We start from the raw sequence: 19,751 nt of genomic DNA on the forward strand, positions 1-19,751 counted from the left end.
TGGTGCCCCCTTGCTGGCCGCCTGAGCTGGGTATTTCTGGCGGATAGCCAGCACGACACAAGCAGGTAACACATGACGACCTCTGCCCAATCTCTCCTTGTAGGAAGGAAAAGAAAGTGCCGGTAGGCTGTTAGAAGAAATTGTCTGGACAAAACATTGAGTATAAAGTGAGCGATGGTCTTATAGCCTAGCGTGCCACAGTAGCTAGCATAACTGCAAGCTATTTGTGCAATGAACATGCCACGTTAGCGTGTTAGCAAGATTACTCCTTGACATAGTAACAAAGAAAATAAACTTACTTTACAGAAAGACGTCCATTTGGCCCTGTAGGCTTTGGCTGCCGTTTCCAGGTGACCTTAGGTATTCTAAAGTAGGTCTCCAGGACGCCACTATCCATATGGGGTGCCAAACTCGGGTGATCAACAACACACACGTCAGTGTCATCCTCCGATTCCGTGATTTCGTCCAGAAGAAATTGGCATCGCTGGAATTCTCGGCAGCAGACAGACTCATGTTCTGTGTCCACTGGCGCACAGTTAGAGCACAGGCACCACCACCACCCCCCAGCTCGAGCCATTAAGGGGCTCCTTCGTCCATGGCAGGCAGGTCGCCTGTCTCGGCTGTTGTGGCAGCAGCTTCAGCCGCCTCCTGTTCCTCCATAGCCCTCAGCTGCTCGTCGCTATATTGTGGCTCATAAAGATAGCCACGAACATCCTTTTCTACCATATCTTCTTCAAAATCCCAGTCCTCCATATTGCATCCGTCTGCGTATTCGGTACCTTCGGCCATGTTGTCTGCAGCTCTCTGCCAGTGAATTCAAAAGCACTGGCACTGATCTGTGATAGGTCTGTTAGCGCATTAGGTCCAACCCCCTATGGGCGGGGTTGAAAGGGTGGGAACTAGCACTTGTAGTCTCAACAGAAATCCACCCCTCTTACACTTCCTCCGACAATGACGCAAAATTACGATTTTTGCATCATTGTGGGAGGAAGTGTAAAGAGGTGAATACGGATTTCTCCCGTCTCAGGGGGAAATGAGAGAGTGTTGCATGACCATTCAAAAGTATGACTGGGTTTCTAACAATGCAAAGCCTAATGCAAATGGGTGGAGTGTCCCTTTAAGATCTACCACATCAGACACTGTTATTGCTGCACTGAAACAAGTTTTTGCAAGACATGGAGTTCCTGACACTAGTGTCAGACAACCGGCCACAGTTTGCCTCAGAGGCATTCAAACATTTTGCCACTGACTTTCAGTTTCAACATGTAACAAGCAGCCCTCGTTTCCCACAAGCTAACGGTGAAGCTGAGCGGGCTGTTGGTACGGTCAAAAGCCTGTGGAGAAAAGGAGGGGATCCGAGCGAAGCCTTACTTGCATATTGAGCTACTCCTCTGGAACATGGCTACTCACCTTCTCAGTTGCTCATGGGAAGACAGTTACGTACAAGTGTTCAACTACCTGCTACAGTACACTCTGTCTAAAGTGGGCAAATTTGGAAAAACTTCAGGGATGCAGACAAAGCAGGAAGGTTTTGTCAAGCTAGGCAATACAATCGCCGCCATCGCACTCACCCACTAACAGAACTACCTCCTGGAAAGAAGGTTTGGATCTCTACAGAACACACAGCAGGAACAGTTGTCAGTGGAGCAGAACCACCCAGGTTATACCTCATCAATACGGACAGGGGGCTGCTTAGACACAACAGAATCCATCTACGCCCATTGTCTCAACCACCTGCCCAAGAACAAGAGGTTCCACATGATCCTGTTCCTCCACCTGCCTTATCAGAAACCTAGCCTGGCTAGCGCCACCACTTCTCAATGAGACGTGGTCTGGGAACCAAACGTTCATTTTCTCGTATTTGAAAAAAATGTCCAGATCCGTTTATTGGGTGCCACGGATGTCTATCAAATGTGTCTGTGCATAGCTCATCATCGTCTTCCTCGTGAGAGGGAAATGCTGAGTTCCACAGGGCTGCCACATAATTTCATCGCAACCATTCAGAGTGCCAGAGCTCCTTCTACGAGGTCTCTGTATGACTTAAAATGGTCAGCATTCGAAAAGTGGTGCGATCAAGTGGAGCACTTAAAAGTGAGGGTTCCTGACTCAAATACATCTGTCTAGCTGTGCACTCAATAAAACTTGTAGTCATAAACAGCTCTGGTTCTATATGCACTTTGGTCAGTGAACACTGTGTTTAAATGTGCTTTATAAATCCATTTTACTTACTTACTTTGTGCCCTGGACCCTGCAATAGGTATTTGTAAATCGCTTTGGGTAAAAACTGTCAGCTAAATTAATTAATTAATTAATAGATACATCCATAGATAGACAGATGTGTTTGATCTATCTTATGATGCTTTTCTGCCCTCAACAGAGTGCAGTTTCCTGTACCTGCTGCTGAACGGCGTATGCCAAGCCAGCTGCCCAGAGGGCTACTTTGAGGACCTGGATGAGGGTCACTGTGTCCGCTGCCACCCCAGCTGTGCCACCTGCTCTGGCCCTTTGGCGGATGACTGCGAGACATGCTCCACGCCCACTCCGAAGCTCTATGAGGGCACCTGTTCAGAGGAGTGCCCCGACAGCACGTACTTCGAGACGTCCACGCGGGAATGCCAAGGTGGGGTTACCGGCTTATCTTTTCCTGTTAACCCTTAGAACCCGATTGACGCAAAGTGCGCCAAAAACACACCCTTTCTTCTCTGTTACATTGCTCCAGAACCAGGGCTCTAGACTAACTTTTTGCACTGGTTGCACTGGTGCGCCTAACTTTTTTTCTTAGGTGCACCAGCACAAAAGTTAGGTGCACCCAAATTTTCAACCACATCGCATTTAACACCGCAGCAGGTTCACTTTTTTCCCTTAATTACTGTCCTATATAGTGATGGTAATTTTGATACCATAGATTCAATAGAGACCCAGTCAGACCAATAGTATGAAAAATCAGGAACAGAGTTTATTTACAATGATGCGCATCAAGGGAGAGACAGCATGACTTCACCTAAAGATCAGCTGCTCTAACTAGACAAGGAAATAGTTAGGGTTTAAGTATCCTTCCAGGCTGACGGGAGATGGCGTTGGTCATCCCATCTCACGTGGACTACATGAATCAGACCCTGATTAGTGGCAACCTGGCACTCCGGAGCAGATAACTACTGACGGAGCCATGCAGAACAGTGAAACACTGCAAAGTCATTGCAGGCCCAACTGCAGTCAGACCTGCCTACCTCGCCATAACAGGTCGATTTGATTGGCTGATCAGTCAAATGTAGCCATCAATCAAGCCAAATCCAAACATATGATTTCTAATGGTTGCTTAGGTACCGAAAACGCAGTGATTCCTTGTGAAGGCCTGATGCGGGACTTAACAAGAGAAGACGTGCGATTGAATAAAAATGTATTGCACCCCCTCACTATTTGTTCACACAATCTGCCAATCAAATCACATATCGGACAGCGGTGGGATATCAGTAGTCAAGAACGATCGGGGAAGGAGAAGCAGAAGCAAATAATAAATGCTAAAGTACAATGTTATTAAAGACACTATTATTTTTCATTCGTTTGAAAATAGTTAGGCCTTCAGAGAAGGCTTTGAAGGCCCTGACGGTCCGCCACTGATATATATATATGTGTGTGTGTGTGTGTGTGTGTGTGTGTGTGTGTGTATCTGTAGGTGTGTGTGTGAGAGCAGCAGGCAAAGTGCATGTCGCGTGCAATGTGAAGTCCCCTTGAGTGTGTATGTGTGTGTGTGTGTTTGTGTCTATGTGTGTGTGAGTGTGTATGTCTGTGTGTGTGTCTGAGTGTGTATATCTGTGTGTGTGTGTGTATTTGTGTGAGTGTGTATGTCTGTGTGTGTGTGAGTGTGTATGTCTGAGTGTGTATATCTGTGTATGTGAGTGTATATCTGTGTGTGTGTGTGTATGTGTGTATTTGTGTGTGTGTGTATGTGTGAGTGTGTATGTCTATGAGGGGCCGTCTAGGCCTTAATTCATACTTGGTCTTACACACACTATCATAATCTTGCACATACACCACTATACTCATGCACACTCACTATTATAGTCATTTTACATGTATGTATGAGAGGGTATAGTCGTGTATGTGAAGGAGTATAGTAGTGTACTGTATGTGAGAGAGTAAAGAGTATAGTAGTGTATGCGAGAGACTATAGTAGTGTATATGAGAGAGTATAGTCGTATATGTGAGAGACTATAGTAGTGTATGTGAGAGAGTATAGTAGTGTATGTGAGAGAGTTTGGTAGTGTATGTGAGAGAGTTTAATAGTATATGTGAGAGAATATAGTGTATGTGAGAGACTATAGTAGTGTATGTGAGAGACTATAGTAGTGTATATGAGAGAGTATAGTCGTATATGTGAGAGACTATAGTAGTGTATGTGAGAGAGTTTGGTAGTGTATGTGAGAGAGTATAGTAGTGTATGTGAGAGAGAGTTTAGTAGTGTATGCGAGAGAGTATACTAGTGTATGCAAGAGAGTATAGTAGTGTATGCGAGAGAGTATAATAGTGTATGCGAGAGAGTTTAGTAGTGTATGCTAGAGAGTTTAGTAGTGTATCACGAAAGGTATAGTAGTGAATGCAAGAGAGTATAGTAGTGAATGTGAGAGAGTATAGTGGTGTATGCGAGAGTATAGTAGTATATGTGAGAGAGTATAGTGGTGTGTGTGAGAGAGTTTGCATGAAACGGAAGGGGTTTGATTTCTCAGTTCCTGATTGGTTTGTCAATGTCACTTCTCTCTAGCTGGCCAATTAAAATCAAGGAAGGGGCGGGACCTACACTGTCAACAATGTTCGTGTAGACCTAGTGGTCGAAAAAATCAGCCAACTCCTATGTGACTAAATATTAAACTACTACTGCAAACCGAATGCAAATTAGGCTACAAAGACATGAGGGGTGCCTATTCTATTGTAATAGCCTAGGCTACCAGATTTCTTTTGTCTGGCGAAGTCATATTTTAGTGAACTGAGATCAGAAAGATTGCTGCCATTGCAGTTAGCTAGTTAGCTAGCATTCCAGCAACATTCCAAAAAGGACATGCATTACAATTTGGCTGGCAGACGTTTTGGTAACCTTGTCTGCTGTTGCCATGGAGGTATTATATATAACTGGAGAGAGTGACTAAGGCCTTCTACATACTCGACGCACCCGACCGGTAGCGCGACACCGTGACGTCAAAATCACGTAGATCTTGCTGGCTCGCCAGGATTTTAGCCAGGTAGCGCGAGGTAGCACACCACTCATTTTTTTTCAGACGAGCGCGACAAAGCGGAAACAGGAAGATGGACTAGTTCGAGGGCAAGCGAGAGTTGCAGTGTTTTGTTACAGTCGTGAATTTTTAATAGTTTGCTGGATAAATTAACAAAGTTACCAGCGAGAGTTGCAACACATGGAATTAAGAGGAACGAATAGAAACGATTTATTTTCAAACAAAGGATATCTATTAAGGCCTGAACAAAATCTCTTTCCACTTCAGGAAATTACACAAACTCAGCCAGCTGCTAGCTAGCTAGCCAGCTAACTAAACTGTTTAAATTATTAAAATTTCCCTCGGGATGACTAAAGTATATATAAGTATAAGTATAGTATGAGTATATATACTTTTTTTATCCCGTGAGGGAAATTTGGTCTCTGCATTTAACCCAATCGGTGAATTAGTGAAACACAAACAGCACACAGTGAATACACAGTGAGGTGAAGCACACACTAATCCCGGCGCAGTGAGCTGCCTGCTTCAACAGCGGCGCTCGGGGAGCAGTGAGGGGTTAGGTGCCTTGCTCAAGGGCACTTCAGCCGCGGCCCACTGGTCGGGGCTCGAACCGGCAACCCTCCGGTTACAAGTCCAGAGTGCTAACCAGTGGGCCACGGCTGCCCGTATCTATCTATGTATCCATCTATCTATCTACCTGTGCGCACACCTTGGAAACTAGATGATAATAATGGTGGTAGTTGTGAATAGTAGCAACCAAAGTCTGAAGTACCATCACAGAGGCTAGATAATAGCAGAGCCCGTTTACATTCTCTGCTACTAGTGTTTCTTAAGGCGAGACACTACAGGTGAATAGGGTAAAATTTTTAACAAGCAGATATCACTATGAAACTTCCCCAGTTGATTACTTACATTAATATGAGAAAAAAAATGTATTACAAGTTTGCTGTAATTTAATGTTTACATATGCAAATTAGGCATTATCTAATTAAATATGCTTAATTTGCATACATTTTAAGGCAATCTAAACCTGAGCATTGGATACAGCCAAGTTCAAAATTATGTTTTCATTGTGTTCAGATATTAGATGGGAAAACATTAACAGAGGGATTTATGAATATCTACTTTTGTTATCCTGTAAATCAGAAAATTATGTCACTAGCCCTAAAAAATCGTTTTTTTCCATGTTTTTAGGCATAAAATGTCATGTAAGTCAGGCTAGGAATAATATATCAACAAACCCCTCAGTAGAAATCTTCGACATATAGTTAGGCATAAGTCTAGAAAGTTTGGTGTATGTACGTGCTTCTGAAGTGGAGTTTTTGAGCTCAGAGTGTGAGCGGAAACTCATTTTGAGAAAACAGCCTTGAAAGACAGCCAATGAGATTCCGTTCTCAGCCTAGACTCGCCTTTGAACTTTCACGATTGGTTACTGATACAAAGGAAGTGTCCATATATGGATCACATAGCGTGATACAGGAAAAACAGAGCTTTCCAACGGTAGTACACATGTTATGTTTTGGACCACGGTCGCTGGAGTGCATGCAAGGTTAGAATGCTAACTTTTGCTGAATTTAGGAGAAATATACAGAAAAGTAGACACAATATAATGAAATAAACACCTAAATGTGTAAATCAGACTTTTTTGTTGTAGTAGTGTGATAGAATACATGCTAAGGTAACATACTAGCTCAAAATCTCGAAATTGACCAGTGCATGAAAAAACGATGTTTTCACCTGCCGTGTCTCGCCTTAATGCAGCTTCTTCTGCTGTGTAGTAGTTAGCGTTAATCTTTTCACAACAGCAACACCTCTGTTCAGGAGAATATTGCAACTAGTGTCATGACCACGACGCGCGAGTATAAATGGTTACGGCGCTTCTGTGACGTCACATTGTCGCGCTACCGGTCAGGTGCGTCGAGTATGTGGAACGTTTAAGTCCCGCCCTCCATACAAATGAATGGCAGAGGCTAGGCAAGTAAATCCGGCCAATTCATAGTCAACGCCATATTGAACGCTGGGGCTCGGATCCAGCACCAGTCGGCTCTGACCATGCGCCAAGTTCTAAAGCTGGAAATGACGCATGGACCAACGTCGATTTAATTGGATATTCTATAAAAAGAGAGTCGTCCTCCAGTAAGAGGGTGGCGATAATGCACATACTTTGCTTGCCACGTAACAAGAAGAAGAAAAAGTTGCTCGGGAACGCACGTGGAGTCCAGTGGAGTCGCCCTGAAGCGCAACTTAATTTCATTGGATAACAGCAGCTCTAACTAAGAGCGGTCTGCCTGACGTCTTGCTGCTGCAAATATGCATTCGAACATGACGTGAAATATCCGTTGTCGAACTATAAATAAACTATTCGGTTTTTAGTGCCATGTGTAGCGCATTTTTACAGTCTATGATTAGTTTGTTTTTTATTTTATTGTTTGCCAGCATGAGCGACAATTACGCCCCCAACTCATCTAAAATGCGGTGTCTGGAAATACTTTGGGTTGTACACCGCAGATGGTAAAATAACGTTAAAGAGAATGTAGTCTGCATATCACGATATCCAATCTTCAAGGCCACCTGTCGAAGTTAGGCTACCATCCAAATGAGGCAGCGGAGTCAGAGGCACAGTAGACGCCAGCATCGCCAGGGGTCCAACATCGTGATGTGTGCATTCTTTCCGTAAATCCTACATTATGTCCGGGGTCTGCTATTTACTTAGGCTTCGCAAAGCACAGGTATTTATTTGGGGTAGGCTTATTTGAGGCAGAACTTTATTTCTTACATTGTACGTTTTATTGTGAGACATGCGTTTTGTTTGGAGCGGCATACTAGGCTATCAAAAGCAGACGATTTTCGGTTTTGGTATGGGATTTAATTTACTTTTGGACTTTTAATATATAGTTAAATGTTGAGACTGATGGACACTTAAATCTACGGGGTATTTGATGATCACTGTAAAGTTTCGTGTAGTTGAAAAAGTGTTGGAATTTCCAGCTGCTTATTGTGAGACAAGGCAGTCCTTGTCACACATTCATAACACGTGCGCTGTGCTCTAATGGAAACCTTATTGCGTAGCGAAGTAGCCTAAATTGAGCTATTTTTTAAAATTATGCATGGTTTACTTTTATTAAATTTGTAGCCTGGAATGCCTCGCGGCAATAATTGTGTTTCAATGTAGTAGCCTACTGATTCAGCCTCTGGCAAGCTCAAAAGGGGGCGGCTATGGGTTGACAGCAACGTGTGACCATGGTGTAACGAGACAAGGGCTTATTGTACTTATTATTTACTTATTGTATTTAATCATGTTTAGGCTATTTTTGTTCGGGACAAACAACAACGAAACAAGATCAATACACTTTCTTTATTTGTCATATGATGCATAAATAACCATAATATATACGTCTTCTCATAGGCTCCTCAAGAAATACGCACTGAATAATGTTTGGCTGTAGCCGCCGGATAGGTACCCGCCCACCAACATGTACGCGCATGAGAGCTCGTGCCCAACACGGATTTTCGTGCATGGAGCTGGCATAGACAGTCGATCTCAATGGGAGGGCACTGAGTCCTTTTTCATTTGGTCCCCCCAGTACTGCGCAGACTCGCACTTAACTTCGTGACGTTAGCCATCGAACTGAATCTTGTAACTCATATGATAGATACACAGAAATTCTTCTCACACTTCCTTCGCCTTCAAAGTCATCAAAGTTAAACATGTATTTATGTATTATTATTAATATCATCCTCACAAGTGATATAAAGTCGTGTTAATGTTGAAACTACCACACATCTTCAAAAACAGTCATGGTAAAACAAAACAAAAAAGTTATAGCCTTGAAGCTAATCTTCTTTCCACTTTTCTGACCTACGGTCAATCCATCGAAAACCTCTGAAATGATTATCGTTAGACTACCGGTAAAACTACTGTTTTTCATTAGGTTTACCTGCCTCTATGCTTTACCTTAACATACCATGCTATTGTAGGCTACATAGCTTTGTTCACGAGTTTCCGTGCTGGCTGGACTACACTTCTTATCCAAACAATACGGTTATCTCCCTTCAGTGCGTTAGCTTCCCTTCAACCGGACATGCTAAACATTCTTCTTACGGGAACCTAACGTTACGTACGAGGTAGTCAAGTCTTGTTTTGCCTTTTATTGTTTATGTAGATAACACAGAAGCTAAAATATCGGCACATGATATTTGTTATATGAAGTTATGGGAGTTCAAAAAAATCCGAAATGAATGGGAGTTCTATGGGGTTAGCAGAGAGTTGATAACCACCGCTACATCGATGCTTCCCCAGAGGAAACTTTTGCTTCTCATTTGTATCCCTTCTGTTGCTAAGGAGGCAAAATGGTGATTCTCTTTTAAGGATCATTTAAGTATTACTTTTGTCACAATTATTTCTCCTAATTTTGCCTTAGGAGAAATAAAACAAGCAAAAGATGAGACACATAACAAGTAGGAGTCACATAAGAGATATTAGTTTGAGAAGCAGGAGAAATATGGGAGATCTCTTATATGTTTGAGTGTAGTCTCATTTACAACTTGTTTCTCCTTAGGAGAAATATTAGAGCAAATGAGGAGACATTGCAATGAGAAACTGTTGAGAAGTAGGAGTTACAATTGAGATATCAGTTTGAGGGTCAAAAAATAGGGCACTATAGCATTTCAAACTTTTATTTTATAAAACAAAGCAAAACAGTTGTACTTTAAAAATTGACTTTAAGCAATGGGAGCTTGCACAGTTGCACTTTAAAATGGACTTCAAGCAATGGAAGCATGTTAATGCCTTGATATGTTCTTTTTATAATGTGTATTCTTATTTTTTTTTTTTTTTGTGTGTGTGAGTGTGTATGTGAGTATTATTTTTAAAAGTTGCATTGAAGCAAATTGCATTGTACGGACCAACTGCACAATGACAATTTAAGTCTATCTATAAATCATACAACATGGAGAAATGAACTAATAAACAATAACATAAACAAACTGAACTTGTGCCAAAGCCGCCATACTGTGTACAATGGTGGATGAAAGCGTGGGCTGGTCAATCTCGCCCTTTTATCCTGGTGGTGGAACCAACCAAAGGGAGGAGGGAGAGAAGAGCAGAAAATAGAACATTGTTAGTTTGTGAGCCACTCAAAAATACAAAGTAAGACATTTGTTTGACCGTCTCCTTTCATAACTGTGGGAATTTTGATACAGCACAAAGATCAGACACACCTTATTAATCACTTAAACACAGAATGGGGGATGTGATAGCTACCACTCACATTTGCTATATGTTGCCCAATTGAAAAATTGTTGAATTCACTCACCTCATCTAGTGAGTAAACTGTATTGTCAGGCTAGGATTAACCCCTATCCAGCTTACCACTAGGCAAAACCTTGTTTTGGTTGGACTAAGCCTATTCAGTGTAAAAAAAAATGGGCATCTGAAAATAGTTTAGTTTAGAGTCCTGATGTCAAAAAAGTAATTTGTGCAATTTTTTTTGTCATCTGGGAGCTGGCTCCATAGACAGAACGCATAACAACTAAATGCAGCGTTGCCTTGTTTAGTTCTGATAGTGGGTTTCAACAGGAACATTTCTCCTGTGATCAGTGAGGTTTAAGTGATGAGTATTGCTGGAACATGTCACACAGTCTCATTGAAGGGCAAATCTGGTGTAAACTGATTCAAAGCCTTGTTGTTCGAGCTCACCAGGCACTGTCCAAAGGATAACGCGACTTTAATTTGTATTTTTCCAGTGAGACGCTGCAACAACCCAAACAACCGGTAGATGGCTCAAGTGAGCAGGGTGTCTCGTAAAAAGAAATGGAGCCTGGAAAACCCTACACAGACTTCTCTACAGACTTTAGCAGACTGGTTTAGAAATAATGTAATAGCCAGAAATATGCCTGCCCTGCCCTAATAAAGAAATATTTGGTTAACTGCGAAAGTGAATCCCGCTTTGCAGCCCGAGAGACGCAGGACAAATGAAACATTCTGGTTTTCTCCGAAAAGCAACGATGATAGTCATCATTTGGACAAAACATGGAGCATATTAACCTCCGTTGCTCAGCCAAATTCTTCCTGTTACGCCCTGGTATCACGGAGTTACGTTTATAAACGATTTTGATGGTCACAAGTTTACTTCATTAGCGGTTTTTTTTTGGATTATTAAAGAGTGTTTTTCATTTAAAGGTTTGACTTCTGCTTATTCAGTAGAACATTTAGTGCTCTCCCCAATCCCAGACGCTCACATTGCATGTTTGTTTGTAATGGATGCAACCGCCAGATAGGCTATCGCGCTTGACAATGAGTTGTTAACAGAACCAAGACATATAGCCCAGCAGCAATCTAGGGACTGTTCGTTATTTATTGAAGGGGCCACCGGAGGAATTTTGAGTGCTTCAGTTGGAAGTTGCATGACCCTCTCTTGCCTGCTAGAAATTGTTCAATGACCCTCCGACAGAATTGTTAAAAAAGACATGACCATCCCCTGCCAATTGTCGCTGTCTTCCACCCGCGCCACAGCCACACACTTTGTGATAACTAAATCAATCTTTCCCGTGAACAATTTATTTTCATTGGGCATACTGTGCCGTGCCATCCACAGCTCTTCAGTTCTGACAAAGCCAAAATTACTCCTTTTGAAACAATGAGTGCAGGAAGCGCGTTTCTATGGTTATATTGCTTGATGGGGGGGATCCCAAGCAGCTTTCAGCCATAAGGCTACTTTGAGAACATTTCAATTCACCCGACACTAATATTCAAAATGTTGAAAACTATTTCAGCATAGCCTATAAAGCAGTTTAATTAAATGGAATGTTAGTTGTAAACAAACAAGCTACTTGGTGAGGCTTGGCCTCACAGATGCGCTTCGTGCCTTAGATGGCAGGAAAAAATCTTCAATATAGGCCTAACTAACCACCCGATTCACGTTGGCTGGGGGGAAGGGGGGCCATCAGACATTTGTGCCCAGTTAATCCGGCCCTGCCCCCAAAAAATCACACCTTCCCACCTCTGACAGCTTAAAAGAAGTCAAGAGGACTCCTTACTTACAGACCTATATCACAAACCCAAGCGAATTTTACCGTGTTTTGAAATCCTATGCAGCTACAGGAGCTTCCAATCGAGGAAGCAATTTTGCATTGTAGGCATAACTAACATGCAATAACGCCAACAACAACAACCAAAACTAGGCTAATCTTTGTCAACATGTAAATTAAATGTAACATTATTGTGAATCAAATTAAAATGTTCTCTTTTGCAAACGGCATAGTAACAGAATAATTTAATAATGTTACAAAGATACTAAATCAATCCGTATGTTTCATTAGGCTACTAGGCTATTTGTTTTGCCTTGATTCATTTAGGTTAGGCCTTTTATTCAGGGTCGTATTCACAAAGAATTTTAAGGCTAAAAGTAGCTCTAACTGGCTAATTTAGGAGCAACTCCTAAAAATAATGGGCGTGTCACCCTAACTTTAGGACTCCTAATTTTTTCACAAAAAGTAATTCACGAAGCATTTTAGACCTAAAAGTAGCACCTAAGTCTGGGACAGCTTAAGTCCAGAGGACTCCTAACTCACTAAGACCTATTCATAAACAGCTTTTTGTGGCATTTTACGCTATGATGTTTTGAAATGCGTAGCCCATGCGCAACAGGAGCTTCAATCGCGAGGGAACAATTTTGCATTCATAAAAGGGATGCAATAATGCCACCAACAACAACCAAAACTACTCATTGTTAACATGTAAATGAAATGTAACGTTTCATTGTGAATCAAATTAAAATGTTCTCCTCTTTGCAAACGTAGCCTGAGGGATATGGTGACAGATTAATTTAATAATGTTGCAAAGGTAGGCTACTGCATCAATCCATAGGCCTATGTTTCATTAGGCTACTAGGCTATTTGTTTTGCCTTACTCTTTATTCATTTAGGCTAGGCCTTTTATTCAGTTATTAATCATCTTCCGTCCTTCCGCACTACTTGTGTAGCGCCGCGATTCTCTGACCTGTCACCTGTCAGTCATCATCGGAAGAGAGGTGTTTGGAATTCCTGCGTTACAATCGTCAGCCAATCAAGGTGGTCACTTCAGTCAAGCTCGTCATGAGTAATGACGTCATCCATAGCCACGAAGACTCACTCCTAGTTTAGGAGTTGTCTGAAAGGCTTTGTGAATAACTTTTAAGAGAAAACGCAAGCTAAAATCTTTAAGTGCGATTTAGGAGTAGCCTACTCCTAGTAGTAAGATAAAAGCCTTTGTGAATAGCCCACGGCCCCAGTTATTCATCATCTTCCGTCCTTGTGTAAGCGACGATTCTGAGACCTGTCACCTGTCACTCATCATCGTAAGGGAGGTGTTTGGAATCATGCCAGCGTTAAATCATCAGCCAATCAGCCAATCAAGGTGGTCACGCTTGCCCATTTACCCAAATTAATGGCCTAATATTACTGATGATCATTGTTATTTAAGAACATGCAGTGTGCGTAGGGTACCAAAACATCATCTTGCTCAAAAAAGCATCATAACGCACATTCTGGCGGGTCTGTTATTTACTGTAGGCTGCGCAAACCACATGCCTTTATTTTGGGCAAGCCTGCATTCATTCATTCATTCAACCTTTATTTATTCTCGGAGGGTCATTGAGGGAAGCCCTCATTTTCAATGAAGTCGAGATTACAGAAGCCCGAAGCAAAAGCTCCACAAACAAGACAACATTCGAGGCCTTCTGTTGAAGAATTTTATATAAAGCCTGCGCTGACAGTAATCCTCCTGCCCCTGATAGGCCTACCACAGCTGTGGATAGTGTGGAATGTTCAAGTAATAACACAATCAATGTGTGTCTCAATTGTCCCCCATGACCACCTCACACATTTCTCTAGATTTTGCAACGAACTTACATGACACAATGCCATAAAATATGCCAGTTTTAGGACACAGAATAATGTTTGTAATGATACCAGGTAGGCCACTTTAAACAAGGGGCATGACTGATGATAGTGGAGATAACGTGTTATCCCGAGGCTTTTGCAAGTCAGCATCTTCGACGGTAGTCTATTAAAAATATAAGTTTTCGATGTCCCAAACGGAGAGCCATACTTTATTGTTTTTAACAATCTCTATGCTACTCACAAAAATGTAGGCATGGAGACATGATGAAGTAGGCTATCCAACTGTCGTGTGTTAAATTATTGTGATTACGAGCCAGTGGTTTTCAAACATTATGCGTGACTTCGGACATCTAACTAAATGCAACAGGCTCATATCGTCCCTCGCATTAGCAAAATGAGGACCAGTGTTTTGTCAAATTGCAAATAGCTATTCGTTTTAACTATTTTTTTTATGATAGTATGAAGTGTTTTTTGTATAGGCTACTATCTTAATCTTGGAATATGGGGAGGGAAGTGGCGCGTCTGCAGTCAGCCAAATATGAATGTAATTCTGCGGCATAAAGCAGATGTATTTGTTTATTGTACAGAAAAATAAAAATGACATGACTAAATTGCAGTCAAGAAGTAGGGCAAATTAATTTACGAAACCAAAACGTGGGTCATAGTTGTCTAAGCCTCTATTGCGTAGCCTGTTAAAACGTCACCAGATAGTTTTAAATCGGCAACAACATTGTTTTCTGCAGAAGCCTACCCAAGGCTACAGATTAATTCTGAACAGTTATTTCTCTACTGGCTCAATTATAACACCACTGTTTTGATTTGCGTAGTTGCTTTAACCCCAACACTGACAATAATGTAGACAGCAAATTTCGATTTTCGTTACCACCGTGTAGTCAAACCTTAAGCCATACCCAAGTAGCCTAAATCGAGGTAATGTTTAATTATGCATGATTTATTTTGTTATTGAATTAAGTAGGCTGGGATTACTCGGCAACAATTATGTTTAATGGTAGATCCTGCTTCAGAAGGGACGGCAGGCAGAGCGATGTACAGTGGCAGAGCGACGCACAGTGGCTGAAAGTGGTACTAAAGCTTCACGCAGCGTTATGCGCGAATGAAGTGGTCATTTGAAAGCGATGCCCACTGTAGAAGCATGCCTTGTGCACACAAACAAGAACACGGTCATTCTTAAAAGTATTGATACTAATAAAATTAGGTATTGTGACAACTGCTAATAGCTCTTGCGACACTTTTGTAGTATCGGTGCACCGTGCAACCCTAAATTAGACGATCTCTGACGTTAATCAACCCCCTGTTGAATTTTCACATTGTTGTTGTTTTTCCTAGCCTAGAAATCTAGACGCACCCTAGTGGCGGCAAATTAATTTGCTCAGCCTGTACGTCTAGTATCAAACCATAGGGATTTCTATTGGCTGGCGCCCGTGGACGCCATCCAATCACAGCCTCTATTTTGTTAGAGTCTTAAAGCGGGGCTTAACAGGATGGCGACAGTCCCATGACAGTGAACAACAAGGAAGGTGGCTATGGCAAACGAAGAGCGGTTGTTTGAATCGGCGTTGGCGTCAACTTTGGAGGAGTTGGACTTGTGCTTTTCTTTGAAAGTTGAGCAACACAATGCACTTAAGTCATTCCTTTCAAGAAGGATGTATTTGCCGCTTTGCCGACCGGATACGGATATGGTCGAAGCTGGCCTAATGCATGCCTAGGCAGTTTAAAAGACAATTCTCTGTCCGCCCCTTGGATTAAGCGAGGTGAATGGCTCGATTCCAGACTATACATTTCAATGATATAGGATGGCCCGCCAGGCTAGTTTTTTCCCCATTTCACCTTGCTTTGCAGGCTAGTATAATTAAAATTGAAGACCTTCGTTTAAAAAAATTAAGACTTTGGCAACGGAATTTAAGACTTTTTCAGACCTTAATTAAGGAACATGACATTTAAGACCGTTTAAAGACTTTTAAGACCCCAAGGCTACCCTGCATTATGTCAGGAATACCAAAAGTACTTCTATACGGCTCTGGGCTATACTTCCCTGTCCATAACTCAGAATTTTCTTATGAACAGCACACAGTGATTTCCAACAAGAGCTATGGATCAATTCATACCGGATTTGTCCTTTAAGTGATTTGTAAACAAAGAGTGCTTTAGGGTCAATCCGGTAAATCAAAGACAATGACTCAATATTACATCTAAATTAGCCCAAAACATTTAGCTCTAATCACTCAAGAGACACTGACAATTGTCAAGAACAAAACAAAATACAGAAAATACAGTATACACCAGGGGTATTCAATTAATCTTCAGTGAGGTCGTTACGAAAATTTCCTCAAGCAAAGGTCCGAGCATCATAATGTTTAGGCTATGTATATGTATGTATGCCAGAGGGTGGCTCCGGGTGGCACAGGCCACCCTTGAGATTCGATTGGCCACCCCAGGTGCCACCCCAAATCCTAGTCTACGATTGGTCATTAACATGGTGTAAGCGGGACCTTTCTTGATGCACTTGCAGCAGTGTGAAGTGTCAGACGTCCAGAAATGTAAGTGGCAAACACACTTGCCTTTATTGGCCTCGCGGCACAATTGAACTGGCGGAACGAAGGGTTTCCCCGATCAGGAAATACTCCTCAATACGCAACTTTGTGTAGGCTTAACAGAGGTAGCCTAAATATCGTGCCTATGACGATGACGGCTTTAAAAAAAAAACATTTATTTCACTTGTCTCGCTGGATTGAAGGCAGAATGTGGGCTGTTGCAAATAGATGAATGAGGGTCGGGAGATTCCGTTAACAAAAACCTAAAGTTTTGCTAACATTTTCTCCATTATTATCGTAAAATATGTCTCCATGCAGGGCAGGGCTGGTTCTAACCTAGGCTAGGCTACTATATTTGGGTGGGCTGGTAGAAATTTTGGATGGGCAACATAGCAAAGCTGTCAAATTGGATCAAAACAAACACAAAACAATCAGTACTACCTAGCTTGAGTTGCTGCAGCCAACAGCCAGGGATAGGCAGTATGTCTGATACATGTATGTAAAATACAAAATAGTATGTTGTCATTTTTATTTTATTTAGTTGGAAAATCGGCATCATATTTTGTATCAAAATACTTTATAGGTTTGTAGTTTAAAAATAGCTTCAAATTATTTTGGTAAAACCAATAACCTACTTTTGGTGATGTGATTATAAAAGTGCAAAACAATGAATGCAGCACTGGTGCTGACTTGTAATTTGCCCAGAGTTGTGATCAGAATATTGAGATTCAGGGAGATAAGTTTCTTGAGAACTTTAGTCATCCAATTGAAACACATGGAAGTCATCCAATTCAAACACATGGAACCGTTATGTGGTTGTTCTGCAAGAAGTTGCACCATGTGCAACGCGCACAAATGTTCACACATCCACAATACACTCCTTCATACCAACCTCAAGTTTTCAACTGATGATTAATCATCTAATCGGAAGACATGGAACCGGTTATGGTTGCCCTGCAACAAGTTACCCCACGTGAAAATTTAATTAATAATTTGCCCAGACTTGTTGTTATCATAATATTGAGATTCAGGAAGATGAAATTGCTTACATACACAATACACTCCTTCATACCAACCTCAAGTTTCTTGAGAAAATAAACAAATAGACAAAAAAGCAGGTCAAATTATTGTAACAGCTACAAAAATAGATGGCCATAGAGTGGGGAAAATGTCTTGGATGAGTATATTTTGTATATCTTCATTTACAGTAATATAATAAAATTGATTATATTTTAATGTCCCCATGATGGAATTTGTTTTAGAACAGCATAGCCCAGTGACAGACAACTTAGATAATTAACTTGAATATGTTTGTATTAAATTTTATTCAAATAAAAAGACATTTTATGTGAGAGTAAGGTATTTGTGTTTTTTTGTCCTTCAATTTATGAGTATGGTGTTTGCATCTGGTTTCCCTAATGTATTTGTGCTAATTTCACATCTTGAGCCTGTTTCTGTTTATCTGGATGTTTTGCCTCATGCATTGAATCAGTGCCTCACTAGTGCCACCCTTTGTTAAAAAAAATGTCTAGAATCGCCACTGTGTATATATAATATTAGGAGGAATGGATGGAGCCTAGTTGTAGATAGGTAGATAGATAGATACTTTATTGATCCCCAAGGGGAAATTCAAGAAGATTGTAGGCCTAGGCCTAATGTTTAATGTGAAATAAAATAAGTAGCCTAAAAGGCAACATTCGAAATGAGGAGAAATAAGGCAAGATAAGAGTGATTGGGGAGAAAACTGAGTAGCCTTGGCTTTTAAAGTGAACTTAAAATAAAATTTGAGCTGAGACAAGGCTGGTTCCTTGAACCCATTAATCAGCAAGTTTAATTTAATTTTTTAGTTTTTTTATGTTGACCAAATCCTGGAAACCCAGGAACATCACGCTTGTTGGGCAGTGAATGCATGTCGGCTTAACTAGATTGTGGTGGATCAATCATATTGCCCTCTTAAATCGTAAAATATTCTGTGGTCAGTTCACTGTTGAATGGGCCTAACCTACCCTATGCTTGCTCAATATGCTTTGTCTAGTAGAGGTGCTTCAAATTGGCTTTTAAAAAATCGCCTGTCTCAGAATAGAAGAGGTCCAGGGCAGAGTCGCAATTACCCCACCATAATTGGGGGGTACTGCTCCTTCACTTTTTCTATGACCATCATGGTCCACTACCATATCAATCCCCACCGTGATCGCCAAGTGCAACATGTGTTGTGCAACACATACAAGGTCTAAACATGTGACAAACTGATAATCAGTCATTGTTCTTATATATTCTGTTGTCTCCCTGCGGCCTGTTCACGGTTATATCCTGTGCCTCTCCTGTCTGCTGGCCCTCCTTTCCTTAACACAATGTCCCTACAGTGAAAATAGGAGTTGACTTGTATTGTAACTGTAATGATATTGTTTCACAATATCAGAAACATTATCTGACCCCCCCAAAACTAATATTTCTGTCTCTTTGCAATTGATATCAATGATTAATATGATTGCCCTCAGTAAAAAAGCATGTTTAAAAAAAACACCTTTTCTATGTGTGCCACGGAGACGCTGATTAATGCAGTGCTCATTATATACATGATTAGAGTGTCTTGACGCCGGCTACTGCATGTGTAGGTCAAAGTCTGCCGATCGCGACATTCCCCTATTTTGTCAAATTGATTTTTATTCCTCTGAGTGTTGCAATTGATATCAAGGATTAATATGATTGCCCTCAGTAAAAAAGCACAAGAAACAGGACGCAAACAGTTACAAACAGTCAGGTTCTTTGCTTCATAAGATGTCGCTGGCGCATCGGGGGCGCTGATGACCAGAGGGGGGCGCCACAGAAAACAACGCGAGACCGCGGAAACGGCCGTAACATCAGGCCGGATGCGAACTGGCGATGCAATTCTTAAAGTGCTATATAGCACAGCGCTGCCTTTTCTATGTGTGCCACGGAGACGCTGATTAATGCAGTGCTCATTATATACATGATTAGAGTCTCGTGGCGCCGGCTACCGCGCGTGTAGGTCAAAGTCTGCCGATCGCGCATTCCCCTATTTTGAAAAATTGATTTTTATTCCTCTGGGTGTTGCAATTGAGGGCAATTCTGT

At 41.5% G+C, this 19,751-nt stretch overlaps 1 protein-coding gene across 2 annotated transcripts in view; it reads left to right on the plus strand.

Annotated features, from left to right (window-relative positions):
* LOC125304046 (proprotein convertase subtilisin/kexin type 5) overlaps positions 1-19,751 on the plus strand; it is a gene marked incomplete at its 3' end in the record, with an annotated part of 111,762 nt that overhangs the window by 65,394 nt on the left and 26,617 nt on the right. For both annotated transcript variants that reach the window (XM_048258103.1, XM_048258104.1), the window contains 1 exon segment: positions 2,378-2,620. In XM_048258103.1, the coding sequence (XP_048114060.1) occupies positions 2,378-2,620 (243 nt within the window).

Source organism: Alosa alosa, chromosome 11 (genome assembly GCF_017589495.1).
Source record: "Alosa alosa isolate M-15738 ecotype Scorff River chromosome 11, AALO_Geno_1.1, whole genome shotgun sequence".
Taxonomy (NCBI): Eukaryota; Metazoa; Chordata; class Actinopteri; order Clupeiformes; family Clupeidae; genus Alosa; species Alosa alosa.